Source organism: Phascolarctos cinereus, unplaced genomic scaffold, assembly GCF_003287225.1.
Source record: "Phascolarctos cinereus isolate Bilbo 61053 unplaced genomic scaffold, phaCin_HiC Scaffold_1;HRSCAF=81, whole genome shotgun sequence".
NCBI classification, from domain to species: Eukaryota; Metazoa; Chordata; class Mammalia; order Diprotodontia; family Phascolarctidae; genus Phascolarctos; species Phascolarctos cinereus.
Window position 1 is genome coordinate 168505256 of NW_027555514.1, and position 27862 is coordinate 168533117.

The 27862-nt window shown below is 38.1% G+C and overlaps 1 protein-coding gene across 3 annotated transcripts in view; it reads left to right on the plus strand.

Annotated features, from left to right (window-relative positions):
- SFMBT2 (Scm like with four mbt domains 2) overlaps positions 1–27862 on the plus strand; it is a 302167-nt gene that overhangs the window by 170651 nt on the left and 103654 nt on the right. For all 3 annotated transcript variants that reach the window (XM_020965056.2, XM_020965057.2, XM_078154929.1), the window contains 2 exons: positions 20501–20602; positions 24136–24283. In XM_020965056.2, the coding sequence (XP_020820715.1) occupies positions 20501–20602; positions 24136–24283 (250 nt within the window). The remainder of the gene's footprint in view (positions 1–20500; positions 20603–24135; positions 24284–27862) is intronic.

The window sequence follows — 27862 nt, forward strand, 5'->3', positions numbered from 1 at the left end:
GAAGGCTGTCTCTCTGTGTATCCAAAACTATCAAAGCAGCTTGTGTTTTTGCAGGGAGAATGTGTTGCCTTTCTTTCACTGAAACTTTTGGTAAAGTACGTCTTTAATGAACCATTCTTGCATTAATTAGCTCTGAGCTTCTCACTAATAGGTCTTAGTTGCCTCATCTGCAAAATGAGGGGATTGGATTAGATTATTACTAAGGTCCGTTCTAGCTCAAACAGTCTATGGGTATGGTAATTCTGGTCTACTAGCAGGTGGCTGCTTTAAAAGCCAGGTTGGCATTTCATTGAATCTTGAATAAATTGTCTAGAGCAGAGTAGGTTTATCTGAGTCTGAGCCAGCTTTGTAATCACCAGAGCTCAGAAAAGGCAGACCATTGATTGAGAATGATATGAAAATATCTGGCAGCCAAGATGACCAAATTAATTTCACACTGGGCCCCACTGTGGAGCCACCAGCATTTGATTAACTATCACATAAGCATTCCTTAAATATCCAGTCTTTATGAGTGAAGCCTAGGTTCTCATTAGTGAACTGTGCTCTACCATCAACCATTGTAAAGTACCTCAATGTCAATATAAGCTCGGGCATGTTTAGACATACATGTAGAATCTGTCATATATGGAGACTAGCTAGGTTTCTATTTATTATGTCATTGCCTTTGTAAAATAAGGTTCTTAGCTGTCTAGTCATTTGGGGAGCTGGAATTATCTGAATGATTATTTCAGTTCTCTAATTTACTTGGGGTATACAGACACAACTTAAATGTGTTTAAAAATTTGTGTATTTCTAGAAAGGTTTTAAGAAGGAACAATATGTGTATGGGGAAGAAAAATTCATATGTTGAAAATTAATGGAATATCTTTCCTGAGATCTGCATAGATCCATGCTGTTTATTATAATTTATATTACTTTTTATTCTTTGTAATTTTTGTAACTTGTAATCTACACTCCACCCTACTTGCTTGTAAATTTTAAATTATAGCAGCTTCACTGGCAGCTAATGTATCTATCAAACAGATGTTCTGCAAATGAAGAAAAGTATTCCCAATTTGCCATTTATTGGCAAACTATTTCTGTCTTCCAAGGAAATGCAAATTTCTGAAATTGGTAGGGGGGGTGGGGTAGGGTGGGGAGAGGGAGGATTTGTCAAACCACCCTCATTAATGTTCAAGTGTGAGGAAAGAAAAACAGTTTGAAATGCCACCAACCATCCATTATCCCTTTTTATGTCTTTAAGAAATGACATTGCTTGATCCTTGGCGTTTTTTCATCCTCTGTGAAAATGTTTGAAATGTACAATAAGTGATGGAAACATTGAATGTGCTTGTGATTCATTTTGAGTTAGAAAGAAAGGTGTTGGTAGCTCAAGCTAGGAAAATGAGTTTCAAGAACAGAAATCATCTCAGTTGAAGAGGAATTCAGCGAAATCTATTAACTGTTATATCTGTATGGGTGTACATGTGTGTGCATACATGTATGAAGAGAGAGAATGGATAGTAGGAAGAAGAGGGAGTGTGGCAAAGTGGTTAGAGAGCTGGCCTTAAAGTCAGAAAAACTCCTGCCCTAGAGACACACTGGCACGACCCTGGGCAAGTTATTTAATCTCTCAGTGCCCTAAACAGTCCTATGAGACTGTATTTTGCAAAGAAGGTTCTGGCCTGCATTGTTAGGGGGAATTTCCTAATTAAATAGTTCCCTGTGTGTACATGTCTTTACCTGTGCCTGCCTGCCTTCCTTCTTTCCTTCTTTCCTTCCTTCCTTTCCTTCCTTCCTTCTTTCTTTCCTTCCTTCTTTCCTTCCTTCCTTTCCTTCTTTCCTTCCTTCTTTCCTTCCTTCTTTCCTTCCTTCCTTCCTTCCTTCCTTCCTTCTTTCCTTCCTTCCCTCCTTCCTTCTTTCCTTCCTTCCTTCCTTCCTTCTTTCCTTCCTTCCTTCCTTCCTTCCCTCTTTCCTTCTTTCCTTCCTTCCTTCCTTCCTTCTTTCCTTCCTTCCTTCCTTCCTTCCTTCCCTCTTTCCTTCTTTCCTTCCTTCCTTCCTTCCTTCCTTCCTTCCTTCCTTCCTTCCTTCCTTCCTTCCTTCCTTCCTTCCTTCCTTCCTTCCTTCCTTCCTTCCTTCCTTCCTTCCTTCCTTCTTTCCTTCCTTCCTTCCTTCCTTCCTTCCTTCCTTCCTTCCTTCCTTCCTTCCTTCCTTGGCTAAATGTCATAACTAAAGTTGGCATTTTCACTACCAGCTAAACAGTAGCACATAACTACTATGTTATGATTACCATTGTAGTAAAAATAAAATCCAGTTACATAAAACATGAGGGGAAAAAATCCAGCCTACATCCACTGTTATCAAAATTGCATCCAAATTTATACTTATTTAGATATTTATGTAAATCAGTTAGTCAGCAAGCATTTATTAAGTACCTATCATTTGTTAGGCACTATACTAGGATCTGAGTGTCCAAGTATTTAGGAGGAAACAATCCCTATTCAGCTTATGTTCTGATGGGAAAGGCAATAAATACATATATAACTACGTAAAAATAAATCTAAAGAGAATAGTATAACCAAATACAAAGTAGTTAAATGCAAAATAATTTGGAAAAGAGAGCAGTAGCATTTGAGGGTATCAGGAAAGGCTTCAAGCCAAAGATGGTGCTTGAGGTATGTCTTGGAAGAAAGAGAGGGATTTTATGAGGCAGAGGTGAGGAGAGAGTCCATTTACTGGCATGGGAGATGGCCAGTGCAAAGATGCAGAGATGGGGAGATGGAATTTCATGTGTGAGGAACTAAAGGAAAGTATACTTTATCTGGATCACAGAATGTTGGAGTGGGAGTACTGTCCATTGAGGCTCAGAAGATAGATTGGGGCTAGCTTGTGAATGACTTTAAAGGTTAAACAAAGGAGAGCATATTTTACCTAGAGGCAATAGGAAATCATTGGGAGTTGATGCAGTAGAGTAGTCACATAATCAGATATGTGTTTAAGGAAGATAATTTTGGCAGCAATATGGTAGACAGGAATGAGGAGATACTTGAGACGAGGAGACCTACTGGGAGGCTGTCATAATAATCTAGGCAAGAGATGATGAGGTCCTGCCTGTCCTAAGGCTGTGGTAGGGCGAGGAGAGAGAAAAGATTGGATGTTGGAGGCATTCATTGTAGAGGTCAGTGACGGCCAGATTTGGCACCTGAATTTAGACAGTGAGGGAGAGGGGGGGTAGTTGAGGATAATGCCAAAGTAATGAGCCAGGAAGACTGGAAATATGGTGAAGGGGATGCTCTTGAGGGAAGGATAATGATGATAGGTTTAGGAAGGGCTAGGCACAGGGAAGAATGGAAGGAGAGGAAGTTTTACTCAGAAGACCATGAAAAAGGGATGAACTGAGGTTTCCACACATTCTGAAGGCTGAAGACTCCACAGCCCTGCCTGGCATGGGTCATTCCCAAGGTAAGTTCAAGTTATATATGGAATGCTTGATTTAAGTTAGCCAAAATACCCCAGAAATCTATTTAGGAAGGGCATTCATGATGGTGTACTGTAGTGTGAAAGCAATTAGTTAAAGCTAATTTTTGAGTGTGGTCTCAAAGACCCGTATTGTTAATCTTTTCTTTAGTGTACTACTTCTTTCCTGTAGATTCCCATTTAATAATAAATGATGAAAAAATATTGATTATTTTAGAGACATTGAAAAATGCTTTCCATGTACATATTCCCATCTGATTAAGAATATTCAGACAGTTTGATCACAGGACATGCTGAGAATTCTTAACCCTATTATTCAGTTCTTAGATATAAATGCGTATATATATGTAAGCATGCATGTAGACTTAACCTTTAGCAAAAACATCTCTCTTCCATTTTCCCAGGGTTTGGGTCTGTGGAGGGAAGATTAAGTTCCACAAAGAGAGAAAAGACTTTCTTTCTCACTCCATCTGGTATAGCCAAAGGGGTAAGAAAGGATGTACACCATTAGAATTTTAGCACGGATGGATTGTGATTTTGCGGTTTCTATGGTGATTAATATTTTGTTGTTCAGCAGCTTAATATGTTAGCTAGGAAAAAAACCTGTGGCCATGTCTAAGGACAGAATTTCCCTTCCCTGATAATTTCTCTTATCAAGAAAAAATGCAAATGGTATTTGGGAATTGGATATGTTTGAAGGTTGGCTTTCCTGCATTTCTCTGGCAGCTTGCTGCTTTCTGCATTTGCCAGTGTTATAAATTTAAATTCTGGGCCCTCAAACAAAATTTTGCAAAGGGTCCTTCCATTATATCCCAAACCAACCCCCTACCCCCATCCCTACCTCCCTCAACCCTGAACATTTGGTAGAGGGGAAGGGTTCCTGTTAATGATTTCACAAATAGTATATGTGCTCTTTGAGTGGTAGTTATGATTATTTTTGTCTGTTTTCCTTCTGTGGTGTAGGTAATAGTCTGCTTTGGTAGAGCTCCCAGATTGGTGAATCACAAACAAGTGAATCTCATGTAGAAATCACTTTCAGCAAGACATCAGGAAAAAATTTCTATTTCTGACAAGAGTTTTTTTTTTAGAAAGTTGAGAGATGTGGTTTTGGGGGGGGCACGGTGGAGGAAGGAGTGTTTTTGTCTTTTTTTGTGAATTGAATCTTGAATTTGAAGTACACGAATGTCATGACTACAAATGGACCTTAGGGAACATTGATTTTTATGAAGCCATGATCTAACAATAAATATAGCTATTAGGATCCTCGGTATGTATATAGTTTACTATAATAAAAACTAAATCCCATAGCTGCATCTGTTAATAATATTATAAAATCATAGATTTAGAGCTGGAAGGGACTTTAGAGTCCAAGCCCCTGATTTAACAGATGAAAAAGCTGAATTTCTAAGAGGTTAAAGGACTTGTCCAAGATCCTGCAGGTGGTAGGTGGTTTTGTTGTTCACTTCTTTTTTGACTGTTCATGACCACGTGGACCAGTCTGGCAATGGGTTTTCTTGGTAAAGATACTGGAGTGGTTTGCCATTTCCTCCTTAAGTGGATTAAGGCAAGCGGGGTTAAGTGACTTGCCCAGGATCACAACTTGTAAGTGTCTAAGGCCAGATTTGAACTCAGGTCTTTCTTAACTCTGGTAGGTGGTAGTAGAGCATGCTAGAGATAGATTTTTATATATATATATATATGTATTTATTAATTAGCAAAATACTTGACAAAATCTCATGCTCTTCTTCATTAGGACCACTCATTTCATCAGTTTGAATGAGATTCCTCTGTGTCAGTTTGAGGAATTTTAAAATGAGCATATCATTCTCTTCTCCACTTCAATTCCCACATTTGGCAGTAAAGTTCTCTCTAAATGAGTGACTGATTATGTGGTAATTCCACATTAGTGAAGGGAAAAAGAAAACTTGTGCATAAGACTAATGTTCATAGGAGATCTATTAAAGGAGATTTCCAGTAAGGCCTTGGGGGAGGGGTGGCGATGGGAAGAAGGTGGTAATCTGTGTCCAGATTGAGGTAATGGTATTTCAGTTCCCTCAGTGATGGTTTCCTAGTTTCCCTTTTTGAACAGGAAAGGCTCCATCTCTGATATGTGTTAGGGTGGTTACTCTCTTCTTTTCAAGGCTTCCAGAATGGCTTTTGGTTGGGGTGAGGGGAACAAGGAGCTACTTATTACATCTGTTTTTCAGCTCAGTGTTTTATATAATAATTGGTTGAAGAGGTATGAAACTATGGGATTGCAATGCCACCAACTCATGGCTGGCTAATAGGGTGATATGGAGGATTGTATCTATGATTCCAGGTGCTGCGGAACTGCCTGGGACCAAGTAGACACTTAGGAACTAAAAATTGGGGAAATGGAGAAATTTGATTTTAGAGGTAAAAGCAAAAGAAATTGAGAAGATATAATTCTCTCTTGTGTGTGTATATCTACACACATACACACCACACACAGTTACAAAATTCTAAGAAGAGAACATCTTACCAGAAAAGTCATAGAAACTAACCAGGCATATTAAACTACCAGTTTAATAGCCCCCACAACATTTTCTTGTATACAAGATGGAGGGATGTGGGCCAGATAGGATAATAAGGTTCATTTTCAACTGCTTGAATAGCTGGACCTGAGGATTAATGTTTGATGTCCACTTGGAAGGTCATCTGTGCTTGGCCTTGTATTGTTTACTATTTTTATCAATGACTTGAATACAAAACATAGATGACATACGTATTGAAGTTAGAAGAGATAACCAATCTGCAAGCATTTATTAAGCACTTACTGTTTGTCAGATACTATGCTAGGCACCAGAGGTACAAGTACAAAGAATGAAACAATCCCTACTCATAAGGAACTTACATTTTAACGGGAAACAAATGTGTGTATAAATGTATACAGCATAAATATAAAGCGTGTGTGTGTGTGTGTGTGTGTGTGTGTTTAGATAAAGTAGTTGAAGTCAAAGTAGTTTGAGAGGGAAAGCCATAGCAGTTAAGGCATTTAGGAAAGGCTTCATGTGGGAGAAGGTAGTAACTAAGATCTTGGTTGACAGAGTCAGGAGTCAAAAGGATCTTGCTAGGGTAAAAACATTGGGCCAAACCTAATAAGATTAAATTTAGTGATAAATGTAAAGCCTTACACTTGAGATTTTTTTCCCCCTTCTAAATCAGTTTCATCAAATATAAGATGTAGAAGATATAATTATCCAACATTTTGTTTGAAAAAAGATTGGGGGAAAGATCAATATCAATGAATAAAAATTTATTTAAAAAAGAAAAAGAGTGGGAGATTTCAGTTGACTATAAGCTCAGTTACAGGTCTGTAGTGTGATGTGGTAGTGAACCGAAGTTAATATAATGGTAGAATGCAATGAGGGACTATGTCCAAGAGTAGGACAGCTCTGTTGGATCCTGCCCTGGTCAGATCACATTTGGCATTAAATTCTGGGGAATCCCATTTAGGGAGAATGTTGATAAACTGGGGAGTTTTTAAAAACAATTTTTTTTTTTAGCCCAAGACAGGGTTTATTAAAGATCCACCATATTGGCCAGACTCTTAAGGAATCTGAGCACCTGTGAGCTATTGGCTAGATTGTAAAAATCTGAGCAGTGGCTGGATTTTAAGAATCCCAGCCTGGGGAGCTTTTAAAAGAATGGTGAAGTACCTTGAGAACATGGCCTGAGGATTAGTGGAAGTTATCTCACCTCAAGAAGGTGACTTAGGGCAAGATAGCTTTGTCTTCATGAAATTTGCCATCTGGGCAAGGCTTAGAACTGCTTTGATGGGTCCAAGGGCAGAATTAGTGGGTATAGGTCGCTGCAGCTCATTTAGGCTTAGAGTAGAAAAAAACATTGCGACCCAAGAGAGCTACTCAAATTAGAATGGGCACTGTTGTTTGATAGTGGGTTCACCTTCACTGAATGCCTTCAAGTAAAGGCTGCGCAGTCAAAATTTGCTGGGGAAGGTATAAGAGGAGGTTCTTATTCAGGTGTGGATTCCACTTGACATTTCTTCCAGCTCTGAGCTGTGATTCTGTGAATTTGTAGGTGAAAGGATTAGGACAGCCCTAACAGAAGTTGTTGGTATGGTGGCCAGCTGTGAGGATTTGGGCACAAGGAATGGCATGAAAGATAGCAAGTAGAAATGTAAAAGCGAGCCTAGCAAGAATAAGAGAAAACAGCGGGATGACCTAAATGCTGCATTGGCTGAAACGCCAGTACTCTGAGTCTCCTAGACCTATTGGATATGGCTCTGAAGACGTGGATCAGAATTAGATAAGGTGAGAAAGTATGGCTGAGCTGTGATTTGTAGAGGGACTGTGCATATTAGGGAGATCCCGGATCTGTTACATTATTTTTTAAATTAATTTTTAGTTTTCATCATTCACTTTTATAAGATTTGGAGTTCTAGATGTTTTTCCCTTCCCTCCACTTTCCCCTCCCCAAGACAGCGTGCAACCTGAGATAGGCTATACATGTATGGTCATATTAAATATATTCCGACATTAATCGTGTTGGGAAAGAAGAATCAGAACAAAAGAGAAAAAAAACCACGAGAAAGAAAAAACAAAAAAACAACACAAAAAGAGAAAATAGTATGCCTCGATCTGCATTCAGACTCCGCAGTTCTTTCTTTGGATGTGAATGGCATTTTCCATCATGAGTCTTTTGGAATTGTCTTAGATCATTGCATTGCTCAGAAGGGCTAAGTCTAACAAAGTTGATCATCATACAATGTTGCTGTTACTGTGTACGGTGTTCTCCTAGTTCTGCTCATTTCCCTTGGCATCAGTTCATGCACAACTTTCCAGGTGGATCTGCTACTTTATTGATAGGAAATAGTTTATCCCTGGTTATTTTATATGAACTTTCTATTTATTTGTGCATATTCCCCAAGGATTATGTAAGCTCCCTGAGGACAGAGGCTCTTTTCATTTTCCCCTTATATAAAAATGAGGATAATAGTAACACCTACCTTCCAGGATTATTGAGGATAAAATTGCAATCATATTTGTAAAACTCTTGGCAAATCTTAAAGTGAGATCATATATTCACATATATACCATTTATATATATATATACATTTATATTTATATGTATGTATATGTGTACATATATATTTATAACTAAATATAACACATACTTGATATTATAACAATTATATAATTTAATATAGACCATCCTAATAAAATTTTAAAATCTTCTGTCCTTTATTGAATATATAATTCATTGAATTAATGAATTATATATTCAATAAAAGAAGACAGGTGATTTTAAGAAATGTTTATTGTGACTTCAGACAAGTTATTTAATCTTTCTGGGCTTCAGCTTCCGCATTTATAAAATGAAAGAGAACTGGGTGATATCTGAAGTCTAAAATTCTGTGATTTTTACATTTCTCTATGTTTCTCCTCAGAATTTTCCATTGACTGCAGGTGGTTAATATTATTTCCATAAGGAAGCAATGATTTGCAGTTGAAGGTTTATCTGATCTCGGAGAATGTGGTTCTGACATGTTAGGCTTTGATGTGCCACGTATGGGCTCTTTCAGATCACTGGGTATGCACAGCATGGCATACTGAGGCATAAATATAAAGAAAATGAGATTGTGAATAATCCACCCCACCAAAGCCCAAAGAGTTTACTAAACTGGGTGAGAATTATGCATTCCATGCATTCGAATTGGAATATTGGCAATTAATATACCAAAGAAGCAAAAGATGATGAATAATTGACAGAATGTTGAGTATTAAAATTGCCCATGTGTACAGAACCCACAGTTGAACTTTTCCTTGGTTATTTATTTGTTGTTACTAGTTTTTTAAATTAATATTACGTTCATTAGGATGTAAGCTCCTTGAGTGTTTTCTGGCCTTTTTTTTTTTCCCAATCCTCAGAGCTCAGCACAGTTCCTGGACATAGTGAGTACTTATTAAATGCTTGGTAATTGATCAGTTTGTACCATGTCTTGTCCTAGATTGTCAGCTCTGTTAGGGCAGGGACCGTTTCTTATCTAAATTTGTATTTGCTCTAGCCTTCAGAATAGTGTTTTGCATGCAGTAGGCACTATGTATTTATAAATGTTTACTGACTTAAATCACATTTCCAGTGGGTCTGAATAATGACCTCTATAATCCTGTGCCTGAGGTCAGAATGAGCCCCCTTTTTCCTAAACAGAGACTCAATTATTTACAGGATGTTGGTCTATCATAGGATAAAGAAAACTTCTTCTATTAAACAGCCTTTCTATTTCTGTAAACAAAGATTAAATGGTATGAAATACCCTGAGGGGTTGCCAGCATTATTATTTTTTTTCTTTCTTTAGCTCTTTACAATATGTTTTAGTTATGCATGAGTAGCCATCCTTATGGCATCAAAGAAAGATGACCACAACACAGAGTGGTCATTGCATAAGTCAGGCTCCCCCTATTAGGGCTTATCACCATAGAATGAAAACAAGTCCTAACTAAAAGAGGCTCGGTCCATGGTGATTCATACCAGAAGGGCTGAAGGTAGCCCAGGGTAGCTTACCTATGGAGACATGAAAACAAAGGAAGGGAGTAGATGGGGTCCTCTGACAGAGGCTTGGAAATAACAAAAGTCTACTTTGTCCCCTCTGTTGGAAGTAGAGGGGTAACAAGTTGAAGCTGAGGGCAGCAGGAATGAAAAAAAGGAGATGAATGGGATGTATGCAGTATTGATTCTCTGCTTGGGTGCTTGCCTTCTTATTGAAGGGATGTTATGGGGAGGGGGTCACATTTCATTTTATTCACAAGATTATTACTCTTGAGGGTCATTTTTCAATAGCTGTTGGATCAACAGCTAGAGAAAAGGATGAGAGGCAGAATTGGGTATTTCGTTGGGACTTCTCCCTATGCTTTTCCCCTTTAGAAATGTTATTCATTACATACTTCCTTCTTTGAAGGGAAAGGGCTGAATAAGGACTTCGTGGTGGGGGTAGTATAGTTAAGGGCATTCAGTGATGTTGTTACCATGGTAACATTTAGTTGTCTCAATGCCCTAAGCAGAAGGGGCATACATCAGTAATTCCACCAGCTCTTTTCTCATGGTTGGGGTATGAAGCTAGGGGGGAAATTGTCCAGCAGTGATATTGCCATGCTCTCTTGCAGCCCAGAGTACTTAGACTGTGCAGAGTGTTGCTGCGGTAACATGAGAGCCCTTGGTTTATTGGGAGAGAATTAAGTAGATATGAAGAAGGCTTATAGATGTGTCCGCCTTTCTCGTGATGTTAATATAAGAAAGAATGGATAATTTACCCCTTTAAAAACAGACTCGAGGTACTAAATGTTATTTTGAATAAAAGCAGCTAATACTGACCCTTATTTATTTTGTCTATTTATTTACAAGCTTTGGAGAGCTACTTGTTCAGAATATTGTGAAAAGAATAATTTCCAGTTAGAAACATTTTGATTCAAATTGCAGAGTATGGTTCATATTACAAACACTTTTTTTATAGCATTTTTCTGTAGTGTTTAACTTGTTAAAAAAAAACAACAACCTTTATCTTGCTTCTGTAAGCAGAAAATGGAAATGCTTTTTACGAGTTTGGCTTATAGAGTCTTACATTTTGGTTATAAATAGTTCATGAGTTAAATTTAATTTGTTGCAAAAGAAATGGAAATCCAGTGATCTTTTGATTTAATAAATGCTGGCATCCTAATGACTATTTTGGGGTAAAAACCAGTATTTAAGGGAGTAATTTTTTATTGCGTAAGGTTTTGTTTCAGAGTTACCAAGTGAGCGCTAGGCCACTGATAGGGAAGAAGACAGCAACAAGACAATAATCGCTTTGGAGATTTTTACGTGTAGCCTACTACCATGCGTATTTGCATAAGTGATGGAAAGAGCAGTTCATTATGTATCAGTTTGAGTATAATACTAATTTAACAGCCTTCCTTTCACTTCACTGAAACCTATTCTTGGAAATTATGTAAATTAATTGGGGTCTTGAAAAGAAGCCTATGCAATGTCCTAATTCCCTATAGACTAAAGCAATCAGAACATCAGAACTGAAAAAAAAATCTTATGTAGTATTTCTTTTGATGAAAAGATGATACACCAAAAATATTTTGTTACGCTTTTCAAGATGTTTTTGCATCGATATTATTTTTCTTCACACCACATCATGAACAATAGAGAATAAGGTAATTATGGAAAGACTAATGCACAGTTTGACTCAGCTAAAGCATCGATCTTATAATGGTAGTAGAGCCCTGCATTCAAGTGTTGATTTCTGTCTAGTGTGTGTGTGTGTATATATATATATATATTTTTTTTCTTTAAATTAGAAACTTCAGCAAGTACTTTAAAAAATGTTTGTGTTGTCTTCTTGGAAGCTGTTCTACTATATGTCACATTCTGCTGTGTGTGTGTGTATACACACATGTCTATAGGTGTATATATATGTGCATTGGTGTATATACACACATCTACATGTACATACGTACATACACATGATGTCCCAAAAGTCTTAGTGCAGTTTTAAGCTTTAATAGCTGTATTTGTAGGTCTGTTTGTCAGACGGGATGCAATCCTCTAGGTAGGTAAAAGAAAGAATTATTAGCTGATAGCTGTACCCCAAATTAAAAAGAACATTACTTCAAATTCCCTAGTCATCTGAGGTGAAAATAAGAACATTCAACTCTAAAGTGACATAAGTGAGGGAAGAGTTGAATTTAAAATGACCCGATGTTGTATTCTAGTCCTTTACCTCTTTGTAAGTGAAATAAATAAAATTCTCAGTTCCCTACCACACAAACTTGGCCTGGAGCTCAAAGTCATGTCTATAATTTATCAAAAGCTTCAGTTCGCAATAATATAGCTTGTTGTCATGCTCAGAATGACCCCAAAACTTTGTTTATGCCTATATCAGTGTGGACTGATATCAAGCCATCTTTTTTGGCAGTAGTATTTTATTAATAGATGTATTTATATATCTTAACTTTCGTCCAAGTAAAGAGCAGGCATTGCCAAAATCAAGGTTTTATTTTATTTTTCCAGAAGGAAAAAGAAAAAAACAAACAAACAAACTAAAGCTAAGTAATTTAACCAACATGATTCATCATTTGGGATTTGAATGATTGCAAGGAATCAGTTACCAGTTAGCACTTCTCCCACAAGTGAAGTGAGCCTAGTCATTCCCCTGTTTCTGTATTTTATAGATGAGAATACAGAAGTGCATAGGCTGGATCCCTGGCCCCCAGAAAGTGAAATGCATCCTGGTTAGTCTGATCCTTTGTCAAGCTTTATTGGAGACGCCCTGGTTCCTTCAACTGATCTTGATTTGCCATGATTTGAAGTCTTTTCCCCATTCTGGTCACCTTCCACTGAATGTGCCCCATCTGAGCAATGTCCTTCCTAAAGTTTAGTATATAGAACTGGCCATAATCCTCCACATGTGCTTTATCAAGACAGAGGACTGTGGAAACTGGCACCTCCATTCTGGGCAATGCATCTTTGATCTCATGGATGTGGATAATTCCCTCTATTGCTTTGTATTGCAACCCATGTAGCTTCCCTATCCTGTGTAAACCATATCCGCGTTTTCTCATAAACACTTTACTGAGAACCCATGAGGTTTGTTTGAGGCCTTGCTATTATTAGTCTTTTTACATACCATTGTGGTACTTGTAGGCAGCTAAGTGGTACCTTAGATAGACTGGCATGCCTGGAGTCAGGAGACCCAAGTTCAAATTTGGCCTCAGACACTTAACTTTTGCAAGCTATTTTCCTTCTTAGTTTCCTTATGTGTAAAATTAAGAGAGTGGTCTCAATGGCCTCTAATGGCCCCTACAATCCTGTGATATCTCCTGTGTCATGGAATCGTCTCTTCCTGTACTTCTGCCTCTGAGAAAGAGGTGCCCTTTCTCACTATATAGTTAGTCCTTCTACAAGTCCTTCTTGGTCTCTTCCTCCATCAACCATTCCTTCTTTTACTTATCTTTAGTCACTCCCTGTCTATTAAAAGCAAAACAAAGTAAAACACATGGAGCTACATTTTCCTGGTGTCCAACTCACTCCATCTGAGAAAGACAATGTAGTGGCCTCTTTGTGTCCTAGAAGGGTGAATGCGACTCTTTTAAGCCATTGTTTCCGGTCACTACAAGTGAGTGACCTAGAGGATTACCAAAATTCAGAGTTAGAACAAACTTCAGAGGTCATCCAATATAATCCAACTCCTACCTAGGCATGGTGAGAATAAAATTGATTGAAATAGGAGTGTAGAAAGCAAGTTGGGCCTTATGAGATCTCTTTTTTCAATGTCACTAGTTCTATACTTGACTAAAAATAAGCTCCCTTGGAGAGAAATTGTTACAGCTACTTGAAAAGACATTCCTCAAATAAAATGAATGGCATTTTAGTTTTGATCAATATGAAACTACTTTAGGGCAAGAATAAAATGTGTTAGCGAATGAATGTAGATAGGAATGGCATTACCAACATCTATTAAGGGGAAGTAGGTTTTCTACATCCCTTTTGACTGGACTCCACAATGTTAAAAAAAAAAGACACTTTTAAAAAATATATCTCACATATTTGTAAATGTTCTGAGGCTTTAGCCAAGTACCAAGCAATTTTAGTTATAATGTCATTCTTGATCTAATAATGTTGGTGTGTGAACTGCCCCTTGGAATTTGGCAAAGGCAAAATGAAGCATTCATGTAGTAATGAGCTCTTGGTTATTGATAAACAAGTTATCTGTTTTGTGGGTCATCTGCAAGATCTTGGAACATCTGAGCCTTAAATGGACAACTTTTTTTTTTTACAGTTTATTTTTTCCCTTTGTATCTTTTATCTGAAGGGTCTGCTTACTAAAGGCGACTGCTCCCTTTGGTTTTGTCAATGTATCAATCAATTTCTCCCCCTTTTCACTCCCAACAATGTTCACTCATTATAAGTCCCATAGTTCTCCAGCCTTGGAGTCAGGAGGACCTGAGTTCAAATCCAACGTCAAGACACTTGATGCTGGCTGTGTGACCCCAGGCAAGTCACTTAACCCTGATTGCCTCACCAAAAAAAAAAAAAAAGTCCAATAGTTAAGAACCCTTGATGAAGTGTTTGTAATATCAGTGATTCATTGAGGAGACTTCATCTCTCAAGTGGAGTAAAATAGGGGAATGTGAGAAATAAATATTTCTCTCTTATATTTAATAACTAGTTATTGTATTAGGACTAAGGTTTTTACCCTTTTCTACTTCATCCAGGAATCAATCAGTATGAGAAATTTCTCTTGGATATTTACCCAGGCCAAGATCTTATCAGACAGTAAAAGAAGTTCTAATGGGTGTATTCCTGCTCATTGTGTTTGCTCAGACATATCTGGAGAAATGTTGATTCTACCTGTTATCAGGTCAGGTGATATGAAAATTGATGTCTCTTTGACCAAGATTTGAGTGACCTCAGTGATATATGCCAAGACAGCCTACCTCCCATTTGATTGACCAATCAGAGGTGGCTAGGCGTCCGTCAGGAACACCTCTTCTTTGAAGGACATATAAACTGTGACCCCACAGAGGTCTTTGGTCTAAGAGAGATGGCTAAATGGCCATCCTTTTATTAACAACTTTCTGGTCTTATTAATAAAATTATTAAATTACCCAGAAAAAAGAAAATGTTTATTGTATAAAAACATAAGAAATCAATAAAAGCTTATTTGAGAAAAAAAAACCCACTTACGTGCGATAGTACCCAGTATTACTATTGAATTGAATGCCTTATCATTTTTTAAATGCACAGTACTATCAGTTTAATCAGCATTACACGTCCTGGGCTCATATGGTGAATGAGTTATATGGTCATTTTCGTAGATGAAAAGAGAGACAAAGAAGTTAAATGACTGAATTAAGGGTACAGTGAGGGATTGTGTGACTTATACAAGAAAGTGGTCTTTTCTTAACCTAGAAGCCTTTCCATGAATCACTAAGCTGAAGAAGAATAAATAACATTGTTAACAGCACATTTACCTTGAAGTTTGCATCCAGTAACATCTACCATGTGCAATATAGCCACAGCCATAACTGTATGGAATAAACACAGAAGTCAGAAAGGCCTCTAAGGAAGTATTTTTCTTTAAATTGATGTAATTTATTCCAAAAGAGAAGCCCTCTACCAGACAAATGGGTGTTAAAATAAGACAGCACAGCAGATGCTAAGTATTCCTAACATGTTGTTACAGGATGTAGATCCGTGTCTGGGAGATCAGGATGAGACTGGGAACATAGGATGAAAAATAGAACTACAGGAGTGAGGGAAACCTGGGGGTAGGCTTTGCATAGTATCTTGCATGGATTTGGTGTAAGGGTACCTGGGTCCTAATCCTGACTGTTCCACTTTGCTAACTTTGTGATCCCAGGCAAGTCACTTCATATTTCTCAGCCTTGCTTTCCTCATCTGTAAAATGGGGTTGTTGGTGGTGGGCAGGATGACTTCTAAGTTCCCTTTCAGCTCAAAATCCATGATTGCGTGATAAAGTAGATCTGAAGTCTGAAATCAGAGGAGTAGTTCTGGTTGGACTAGTCTAGTATAAAAAGTCCTACCTAGCATTCTGGGCCAGAACAAGGCAGGCAAGTTTAAACTAGAATGTAAACAAATATGAAAGGTCAACCCTGATGGAAATCTTGAGGAAAGAAATAAGCAAATAGGTCATAAACAATGTAATTTAAATCAGTTTCATCCTTTGTTAAGAGAGTAGGTTGATGTGTATTAGAAAATGTTGCGCTATTGAAATATTTTATTAGTATTTTTATTATTTTTCAGTTATTTCAGTCGTGTCTGACTCTCTGTGACACCATGTGAGGTTTTCATGGTAAATATACTGGAGTGGTTTTTCATTTCTTTCTCCAGCTCATTTTACAGATGAGGAAACTGAGGCAAAAAGGTTAAGTAACTTGCCCCGGGTCACACAGCTAGTAAGCATCTGAGGTGGGACCTGAACTCAGGTCTTCCTCACTCTAGGCCCGGTGCTTTATCCACTGTGCCACCTAGCTAACGCCATTAGTATTAAAGTCTAGTAATCAGTAAATGGATAGAAAGCCAGACCCAAAGCCTGTAAGACCTGAGCCTCACCTCTGACACATCCTAACTGTGTGTTTCTCTGCAACACTCTGTGTTCTAGAACTACACCTTGTAGAGAAGGTGCTGACCTGGAGAGAGAGGTGATTTTCTCACATGGGAATTCCCCATACAAGTTAAATCCCTAGGTCCTGTCCTTCTTCCTATTACTATGTGTAAGGCACAGTTTTAAATGGCAGGAAGATGAAAATAAAGGCATTGTAATGGGGGGAGGAAACATGTACTTTAATGAAATCACAAATCTGGTTCTTCCATCCACTCCTGTCACAACTGAGGTTCACAATAATGACTTCAATTCATTAGTTTAAATTATATTTAGCACCATAGGCTGTTTTTAGAAAGTAAGGATATGTATATTGCAATTTCAAAAAATTTCCATCAAAAATATTTAAAGTCAAGGTTTTAGTGCTTAAAAAATCCATAAATCTCTATAATTTGGAAGATCCACTTATGTATAATAAGTAAGCACTTCAGTGCTGTTGACTGCCTGTTGACAGACTAGAATGCCTCATTCACAATCTGTAATTTTATCCCTGCTCTCTCCATTGACGCAGATTGCAAACCTTCCATGATTAATAGATGAAGAGCTGCTCTGGAGAGAAAATTCATCACCCTGCACCAGCCTGGGGAAAAAGGCTCTCTGAACAGAATTAGATTGGTCCACAGATAGCGGGCATGTTATAGTCAGTCAGTCATCAGGCCTGTACTTACAGTCTGTTAGTACAGGTCTGATGCCTACTCCCAGCAGCTCTGGTGACCATGGCCTAGTTCAGGGCCTCATCCTTTCCCACCTGGACTATCTCAGTAGCCCCCGAGTTGCTTTGCTTGCCTCAGGTCTCTCTCCCAGCTTATCCTGTCCGCAGCTTTCAGAATGCTGTTCCTGAGGTAGAGGACTGATCATGCCAATCCTCTGCTCAGTAAATTCCGGTGGTCCCTTATTACCTCGAGGGTAAAATACAGACTTCTCTGTCAGGCATTTAAAGTCCTTTACAGTCTGGCTCTTGCCTGCTTTTCTATCTTTATCAGTTATCCCTTCCACATCATGGGGGTTAGGGGCGTGGCACCCACTGCGATCTGGAAAAATCTGTGTACAATTTTTGCCTTCCCTTCATACCAGAGAAGTAATCTGAATTGTCATAGTATTAAAAGATAAAATATATTGATATTGTACAGTATCGTACATATATTTTATGCGTTCTGAGTTTCTAAACTTTTACTGTTGTCTGCTGGCCTTCATGCGTCATCTGCAGCTTCTGCAGAACTCCCCCAAAATTCCCATTTAATTTCTCGTGCCGACCCGTGATATGTTGAAACTGCAATGGGGAAACTCTTGATGTGGAAGGGAAAACTGTACTTATTATTCCCCTTCATGTTCCAGCCAAATTGCCCTTTTTTTTTTTTTGCGGGGATGGGGGGTGCTGTTCCTTAGACATGAAGTTTGATCTCCTGTCTCCCTTGGCTGTCCCCCATGCTTGGAACACACTGCTTCCTTCTCTTTGTATAATCTTATATATATGTATATGTTCCCCCTTCCCTCCCCTCCCCAATAGAATGTAATCTCTTTGAGGGTCAAGACTATTTTTTCTCTTTGTGTCTCTAATACGTAGTAGATTGACCCTTAATAAGTTTTTGCTGATTGAATCTGTGCCTGGTTAATGAGGCACTGCTTGTCTACTAACTAGTAGCCTTCGTTTTAAGTTTTATGTTAATATTCCTGAATCATCCCTCATACCAGCTAGGTAGTGCAATGAATAGGGCATTGGGCTTGGCATCAGAAAAACCCAAGTTCAGACCTGGCTTCAGATATTTGCCAGCTTGTGTGATCCTGGGCAAGTCACTTAACCTCTTCTTGCCTCAGTTTCCTCAACTGTAAAAGAAGGGCAATAGTAGCACCTACCCCATAGGGTTGTTTGTGAGGATCGAATAAAATATTTGTAAAGCACTTAGCACAGTGCCTGGTGCACAGTGCTATGTTAATGTTTATTATTATTTCTCTTTTCTTATATCTTTCTTTTCTGAGCCACCTTTTGCTAATGATTTTTGAAAAGTAGACTGGTTCTTACTATTAGGAAGTATCACTTTTCTATTCCAATGAAATGTAAACTGTGTAATTAAATTTAAATTAATTTAAGCTTTTGTAAATTGTGACTTGTGAGTGTGTGTGTGTTCATTTTTCTTTGTGTGGTTTTGTTAGCATGGAAATATAAACTCTTTGGGGTTTGTCTCACTTTGGTCTTTGTATTCTCCAGTCCTTAGTGCCTGGTACATAGTAAGCACTTAATTAATGCTTATTGATTGGTCTAGTTAAACAGCAATTTGTGGAGTAATTTCCTTGTACCAGACAGTTCTAGGGGGACACATGGGGCAAGAAGATTGAGGAGAAAAATGGTTTCTGTTGCCATTAGGATGTTTATAATTTGTTGCTCCTATGAGAGGAGTGAAATGGTGAAAGGGCTGATATTGGGTGGTAATAGTCTGCTAGAAGTGATACCAGATCATTAATTCCTAAATTTGGTGACCTCAGGATCCCTCTAGCCTCCCTATGGGCATTGTCTGTAGAAATCTGCTTAATCAAGTATTATCCATAGTAGATGCCTCTGCTTTACTGTCCTACATTTGGTGGATTCCATAGGTTGTAGTCAGACTTATATTAGCAAAGCTAAATTAATTAGACTAGTTTTAATTCGAGGAAAAATGGAAACAGATCCCTGTATAAGTGTGTGTGCTTCATGCTCAACTAAAGTAAGTATTTTGAAATGCCAGAATTTATCTCTGGCCATTATTTCCTATGGGTTAGGCTGTAAATACATCCATTTATCCACCTCTATTTATATAGCCTGTGAGTGATGGAGGTGGCCTTCATCTCAGAAAGATAAATCCTGGTTTCAAGCTTCTAGCCAGCTGTATCTATAGCCATATGACTAAAGTGAATGTTGGAATTTGTTTCCTTGAGAAGGCAGCAAAACTCTGAAGGGGATCGTGATGAGGGAGTTATAAATCTGGCATCCCAGTAGTAAACAAGAGGAAATGTATAAACTTATTTAGTAGAGGTGAGGTCTTGCTTGTTCATGCAGCTATTAGCAATTTTTATATGCATACATCTCCACAATATAGGTGTTTGACGAGTGTTTCTTGATTGATTGATTGATTGATTGATTGATTGATTGGGGAATAAGATATATTTAGTGGCAGAAGACGGGGATAAAACTGTTATCCATAAGATAATCACTAGAGCAGATGTTCTTAACTTTTGTGGTAGATGGACCCTTTGTCACTGTGGCATAGCCTGTGGACCCCTTCTTAGAATAGAGTTTTTAAATGTATAAAATAAAACACATAGGACACAAAGGAAAACAGTTACATAGAAAATGCAGTTATCAAATTTTTTTTAAAATTTGGTTAAGAACCCATGCTCTAGGGTAATTGTGATCTGCATTAGAAAAGATCATCTAATTCAACCATGTCACTGCTTCTGCCTTTAAAAAAGAATGATTGCTTTTAGCTAACTCACAGTGTGGTAAGGAAAGTGTTTTATAAACCTTAAGGGCTATATAAATGTAAGGAGTTGCTGTTATTCTTATTATTACTATTATTAGCATAACCGAACTGTATTTTAACTAACAGCATTTCCTGTCTATTAGGAGGAAAGCAGTATTATGTGAATTTGTTCTTTATTCTTTCTAAATTCAAGGATTGCTTTGGACAAACCCCTTCCTCCTTCTCCTCCAAATTCCTGGAAAAAAGCTATTAGCCTGCAGAAATTAATCAAAGTTGCTGTACGTTGCAATAATTAGAAATTTGAAGCCAGGAGAGTTAATTATTTCAGGCAGATTTCAGTTGTTGCCAAATAAAATGTCTGAGAATATTATCCTGACAGTCTCTGAGTTAATTTTCAGCACTGTAGTTGCATTCACTCTCTTTCTCCCCTCCTCAACAGGATCATGTGGATTTACGAAGCCATTTCTTCACAGTTGGTATGAAACTGGAGGCAGTGGATATGAGCGAGCCCTTTAATATCTGTCCTGCATCAGTGACTAAGGTGAGCCCCCTGAAAAAGGGATTAAACAAGTGGTTCAACCTCAAAGTCAGGCCTCTGGAATGTTTTTTTGCACATGGAGAGGCAGAAGGGCCCATCTAGCAGACACAAACATAGACTTACTATTTCACAGTCTGGTACTATTTCTAGTTTGGCTAGAGATTCTTTGAGTAGTCTAGGGTAAATCCCATCAGATGGCTTATGTATAAGGTTGGAAGGGTGATACGGCTCCTTCCCATCTTACTTGGGATGAGGCAGAGGTGTTGAAGGTAATAATGTCTTTGAGCTTGGAGAAAGGATTATAACCCAATATTCATCATGGATTCCTATTACCTCCAGGATCAAATATAAAATCCCATGACATTCATGCATAGACTTTATGCTTGTAGATAAGCATCACATATTATCGCCTTAGTATTAATTTGTTTGTTACCTGGTAATAGCTTGGATATAGTTGTTGTTTTTCTTTTTTTTTTTTCTCCTTTAGTTTATATGATTTGGGTGCCCCCACCAAACTGCTGCCTTGATACTCCATCATGGTGTGGAGGTGACCATGTGTTCCTGGAGGCTATTGCCAGCAAGTTCTGGCAGAGCCTACCAGTTTGGAAGGGCTTCAAGTAGGGGCCTAGCAACTGGCTCTGTCAGTCTGTCGCCTGAGGAACAGCCTAGCTAAATTTGGATAGACTCATCAACATATTGGCTGCGGGGTGATGAATTTTTCAGCCACAACAAATCTCAAAGACCTGTCTGCTAAGGCATATGAAGTTGGTATGTGTGTTAATGTAGGCACTACCCACTGAGACAAAATTATTGAACCTTGAGGTATTGAAGCAAGAAATATTTCAGGTAATTGCCCTCTGGTCATTTTAACTAGGCCCATGCCTCTAAAGTTCATATTTTTAACCTTTTCTTCTCCAGGAGTTTTTTGGCTTTCTAATAGTAATAGTAGCTTTCTAGGAGCCCCTAATCCTTCCCATCTGTCTCCTTTCAGTTTTTATGTCCCCAGATACTACAAATATTGTGTAAGATATGCCTTTTTTTTTTGATGGGGGGAAAAGAAGGAAAAGGAAGGAGAAGCATGATTCAGACTTTAGGAATTAAATGGTATTTAGGAATGATAATCCAAGGTATGTAGGTTTTGTCGTTTTTTTTTTTAACTTCCCCTTTCATATCCTGGACCGCTTCACCATCTGGAGAACTTCATACTGTGTTTCTTTTAGGGTTAGCTTATTTTTTTCCAAATACTGAAGAATGATAGCTTGTTGGAGCCTGGCCAGTCTCCCTTCTTTACAGCAACAGTTGACACAGTATTGCCAGCTGCAGGTTTATTTGTATTATTTATCAAGTTGTCTTAAAAGACGACTATTTTTGCAATGTCACCTTCGCCTGGTGCTTAAAGAATAACAAAATGGGACTACAACTTTTAGGGATAGCTTGGTAGCACCAAAGATTCCACCTCTGTCCCACTTTTTTGGGTTTAGTGTTCATTATTATGTATGAAGTTAAATCATAGTTGCAGAGTGAAAATGGAAGTGACATTCTAATTCTAATTGGTATAGCTTTGTGTCTGTACATGTTTCTGAATCCTTTTTATTCCCCATCTAGTTGGAAATATTTCTTTTGTGGGTTTTACTTATGGGAATATTTTTCTTCCATTAATCAATCCTATTTGGAGCAAGTTTGCCCTAATATTTTTATTGTTTTCTTTATCATCCCATTATTCTTTTGTATAGTTCCCTTGTATCAAAGATTAAAAAAAAACAATTAGTCATCCTACTTAACATTTTGCCCCTCTCATAATCATACTTCTCAAACATTTTATGCTTGCAGTGCACAGAATTATTATGAGTAATTATCATGTGTTTATCCAAGACTCATCTTTCAGTAAAGAAGTACCATAAATTGCCAGAATTTTCTTATATATCAGGAGAATTACAAGTATACATTTCCTCTTAGGAAATGTTTTAGAATATTGCCCTATCCAGTATTGCATAAACCATGTTGTTATGACTACCGTAATTTAAATTTTTTTTTTTTTGTCCAAGGCTATTCTTTTCAGGAAAATTGTTTAAAAGGAAAAAATATAACAGGGTAATGAATAGAGGCAAATGCAGACAGGCATGAACTGGAACTTTTAATAAAGCACCCAGCTGGAGCATTAAAGGGAGCATTTCCTTGTGGTCCTAAATAACATCATCATGGTTTGGTAGAAAGAATGCTGGAATGGGAGTTCAAAATCCTAGCTTCTCATCCTGACTCTATTACCAATAGTCTGTGTGACCTTGGACAAAGGCACTTATTCTTTCTAGGCCTCAGTTTCCTTATCTGGGAAATAAGGGTTTGTTGAACTAGATGGTGGTGCTCTGTGTTTCTGTGACATGTGTGTAATATACATGGGATGCAAGGAAATGGACTAGCTGGCCTCTTAAGAACTCTCAATAGCTGTGTGAAATTCTAGCGTCATTGCTTAGCAATTGAATTATTATTACATTTATTTTTAGTGATATTACCTGAAGAATACCACATAATTGTGGGACCAGTCAATTGATGCCCTAAGGCATTGTGTACATGAAGGTTCTAAGTAGCCTACCTTGGTCAGGAATTCACCTCCTCAGCCAGGTGACTTTTGTAGTTCAGAATCGGAGGTCTTTGTTCACTGCCCTCCTGACAAGTTAGGGAGAGTTTATTGCTAACCTTTTGGCCTCGTTTGACTCTTCTTTTCTCTTAATCTTTCATGCTTTCCAGCATTGGGACAGCTGTGCCACGTGACCCTTTTGTCCTGCTTGTATGCATTGGCCTCATCTCTTTCTCTTTTTTCCCCCTTACTCTTTTTTCTGTTGTTCTTTCCCAATGGTGGGACCCCATGGCTAGAATCCCTGCCTCTGCCTCCTGGCTTCCCTGGCTGCCTCCAAGACTTAGCTTAGTCATATCCATCTTTCTACAAGACACTGCTAGTGTCTTCCGCTGAGATTAACTCCACTTTATGTTATGTTTTATAACCTAAGTCTGGTTGTTTGTCCTCTTGCCTCCGCCATGACAATGGGAGCTCCATGTGTCCGGGAGCTTCATTTCTTTGTATCCCTGGAATTTAGCACAGTGCCTTTCACATAGTAATGCTTGCTGACTGGTCAAGTGACAGATCTTTCTATGTCAATCTCAGTTTTCCTTCAGGTAACTTCTAAGTGAGTTGCTTCTATGTTTTTCTTAATTTTCCCTATTCTGTTGAAACAGTCTTTCCCACCCTAGGTTCTTTTGTATATGTAGGATTTTCCTTTTATTTTTTTCTTCTTTACCTTTTTAAAAATTTAGCAGGTACTTTTAAGTCTTCTCTTTGAAAAAAAGTCATGATGACGGTCTCCACTTTCTTTGACAACTAGAACAATTCAGTGACACCCATAGAAGATAATAATTTCTGATTAAATCATCCCCATCAAAGACATTCATTGGCTTCCTGTGCATAGAAGTGTGCCAATATTTTAGTGTCTAAAGATTCAGTAACATAAGACTAACATTTGACTTCCTTTTTTTACCTTTAGGTTTTTAACAATCATTATTTGCAAGTGACTATTGATGACTTGAGACCAGAAGCTAAAAAAATCTCAATGCTGTGCCATGCAGACTCTTTAGGGATTTTACCTGTACAGTGGTGCCTTAAAAATGGAGTCAACCTCACACCACCCAAGGGTTTGTATTCACTGACATCTTGCTTTGATTTGGGGGATGTGGTGGGTGGTTTGATTTGTGTTTTGTCTGATCCACATTGAAATAATGCCTTTGCTTGTGTGAATAATGGCTGACCGGGAACCGTCAAGGGTTGCCAGAGTAAATGTGGGGAGCCATAAGAGAGGTGGTGGTGTTGTTTGTCCTTCATTTCTGGGAGAGGACCACGACGTCAGGAAGGTGTTGTCATGACTTGCAAGTGAATTGGATTTAAGCGAGGGAGGGCTGTGCAAGGTCACCAGCTCCACTTTTTCTTCTGGAGCCATCCAGAAGAGATGTAGTTCAGAAGGACTGGAAACCCCCAGGTATCTTGAGAGGTTTCAGATATCAGAATTTATATTCCTTTGGGCAGAGCACCCACAGGTAAAAGTATGATTCCTTATCTGGACAGAGGGAGTGGAGGGAGAAGAGGGAAGGAATGGTTGAGTTAACTGTTTGGAACCATTATGTTTTATTGCAAGAAAATGTTAATTAAGAGTGTGTGTGTGTGTGTGTGTGTGTGTGTATATTTCATTTCTTATTCTTGGTTAAGTAAATGCTCAGTTGCTCTTAGAAGTAGTTTAAAAGAGTTAATTCAGTTCTTCTTTTGAGTATTTGAAGACATCTCTCATATCCCACCTAAGTATTTCTCTTGGTTAAAAATAGCCAGAGGAAGTTAGCAAGGCATAGAACAAGTAGAATATCATTTTATCAAGTATTCAGTTAATTCGGTTGGGGGGAGAAGAAAGTCTGTGGTAATTTTGCTGAGGATAGACATATAGTTACTGAGGCTGCTAGTCCCAGAAAGGTATATGGCAAGAGTGGCTACTTTATCTTCGGTCCCTCTCCATCACAATAGTAATGGTTTAGCTTTGAGAATTCATTGGATTTGGGCATTAAATCCAAAGTGAATCCATGGTTATTGGCAATAGATCCTTCCTGATTTACCATTCGTACTGCTATTACCTTAGACTAGGTTCTCTCTCTTTTTTTCATTGTTGTTTTTTTTTTGTTGTGGTGGTGGTGGTTGTTCTGAGGCAGTCGGGGTTAAGTGACTTGCCCAGGGTCACACAGCTGAAACTAGGTTCTCTTACTAAACACTTGGAATTTTGAATATCTGTGGTTCATCTTCATGACTCTAGGCCTTTCCTTCTACCATACATCTTGCAGATCACTGCTAGACTGTTTTTCCTATTATCACATTTTTATCATTCACTCTCCTTTCTCATGGTACAGCAATACCTCATTACACTGTGGAAGTAATCCTGGGTTCTTGAAGACAAGCTCAGGCAGATTCTGCCATGCAGAGAAGTCAAGTCAACAAGCATTTATTGAGTGCTTATCATGTGCCAGGCTCTCTATGAAGTGCTGGGGATACAAAGAAAGACAAAAGACAGTTCTTACTTTCAAAGAGCTCATGGTCTAGTTAGGGAGACCAGATACAAACAACTGTGGATAAACAATTGGTAGGAAAAAGTGGAGCTAATCTCAGAGGAAGGGCACAATGATTAAAGAGAGCTGGGAAAGGCTTCTTGTAGAAGGTGGGATTTTAGCTGATTTTTTTGAAGAAAACCAGATTGCAGATGTGAAGAGTGTTCCAGGCACAGTGAAAATGCAGTTGGGAGGTAGGTGTCTTGTGTGGGGAACGGTAAGTATGTGAGTGTGACTGGGTCTTGGGGCTTGTGGAAGAAAGGCTTTTGAATATGCTCCTGCAATAGATAATCCTGTTTTCTGATGACCAGTCTAGCTAAGAACAGAGATGCTTATATCATTAGGCATACCGCTTGCTGATGAATTCTTTGGCCCCATGAAACAAAAATCTAAACTAGCTTTCAGTCCTGTGTAATTACTACAGTTCATGAGCCCCTCTATTGGCATCTGTATTTGATGGCAGCAGAGTAGATGGAAAGAATGCTAAGGATCTCGAAGATTTTGATGGTCTATAAAGATCCACAAAAATTTTTATACCAAACTTTTTTCACTATCAAGGACAGTAGAGTCTCATACTTTGACCCATTTTTCGGATGATTTGAAGAGAACAAAAAAACCCAAGAAGACAGCTGGAATAGATGTAGTGTTTATAGAGGAGATCAGTCCTGGGAGTGATGACACAGTTGTAAGGAATTGAAGAATCGATTGACAAATTGTGATTGAGGGATTCATTCACAAAATACAGAAAGGTGGAAGTAGGGCAAGAGGCCAAAGTTGTTACTTTTTTATTTTTTATTTATTTTTGTTTGTTTGTTTGTTTTTTGGGCTAGGCAGTGGGGTTAAGTGACTTGCCTAGGGTCACACAGCTAGTAAGTGTTATGTGTCTGAGGCTGAATTTGAACTCAGGTCCTTCTGAATTCAGGGCCGGTACTCTATCCACTGTGCCACCTAGCTACCCCTATTGTTACTTTTTAAAAAAAAGACTATTAATAATAAAACATCAAAAGGGGCAGCTAGGTGGCACAGTGGATAAAGCACTGGCCTTGGAGTCAAGAAGATCTGAGTTCAAATTCAGCTTCGGACACTTACTAGCTTTGTGGTCCTGGGCAAGTTACTTAACCCCATTGCTAGAGAGAAAGAAAGAGAATATCAATAGCTGTTTACTTAGGATCCCATGATGTTTATTACTTGATTGGGGTGTGTGTGTGTGTGTATGTGTGTGTGTGTGTGTGTATGTGTATGGGTGTTGTATGTATATATATGTGTATATATGTATTTGTGTGTGTGTTTGTGTATATATATACACACATAACATATATATACAACATGTGTATATATATGTAGTATGTGTATATGTGTGTGTGTGTATGTATGTATATATGTATGTATATATATTTTTTAATCGCTTGATTTGATGGAGTAAAACACGACTGAAAAAAATCTTACAGTAATGTGATTCCCACCTCAAAACATCAAGGAGTTGTCCAACTCATTCTCATGGGAGGTTAAAAGATTTGATCCATGTCACACAGGTAGCAAATAGTGGTGCTAGAATGTGAACTCTACATCATTAGTGTTTTTTCCCCCTCTACATCATTATTATTGCTATTTTTTGGTATCTCTTATAGTGTTTACTGCAGTACTGAATGCATAGTAGATACTGAATCAATATTTAATCTTTTGAATAATTTGAGTGCTCTCCAAGATACAGGTAACAAAATTGTGGAACTGTCTGATGTCAGTTTATTTTGGTAGTTAAGGAAATGGATGATCTGTTTTATCCCCTTTGGACCTGTGCCAATCAGAACTGCATCCTGATCAATCAGTATTGGCTGAAGCTACTGTGCTTTAACAGGCTCTGCTGACTGCTTATTGCAAATTCTAATAGTTCTGAAGTTTTTCCCCATGCTTTTTTTTTTATTCTACAGGGTTTTAAACACATTTTCCGACTTCAGTTAAGCCTTGTTACTTCTTGTTCTGTCTTTGTTGATTAATGAGGGTAATTGACCCCTGTCTCTTTATAATACAATCCAAAGCAATTTGTTTTTATATAGCAGTTCTCCAGGAGCTGTCACAAAACTGCTTTACAAAAAGAGCTCATTATCAAGCCTAGAGGAAGAGGAATTTAAAGAG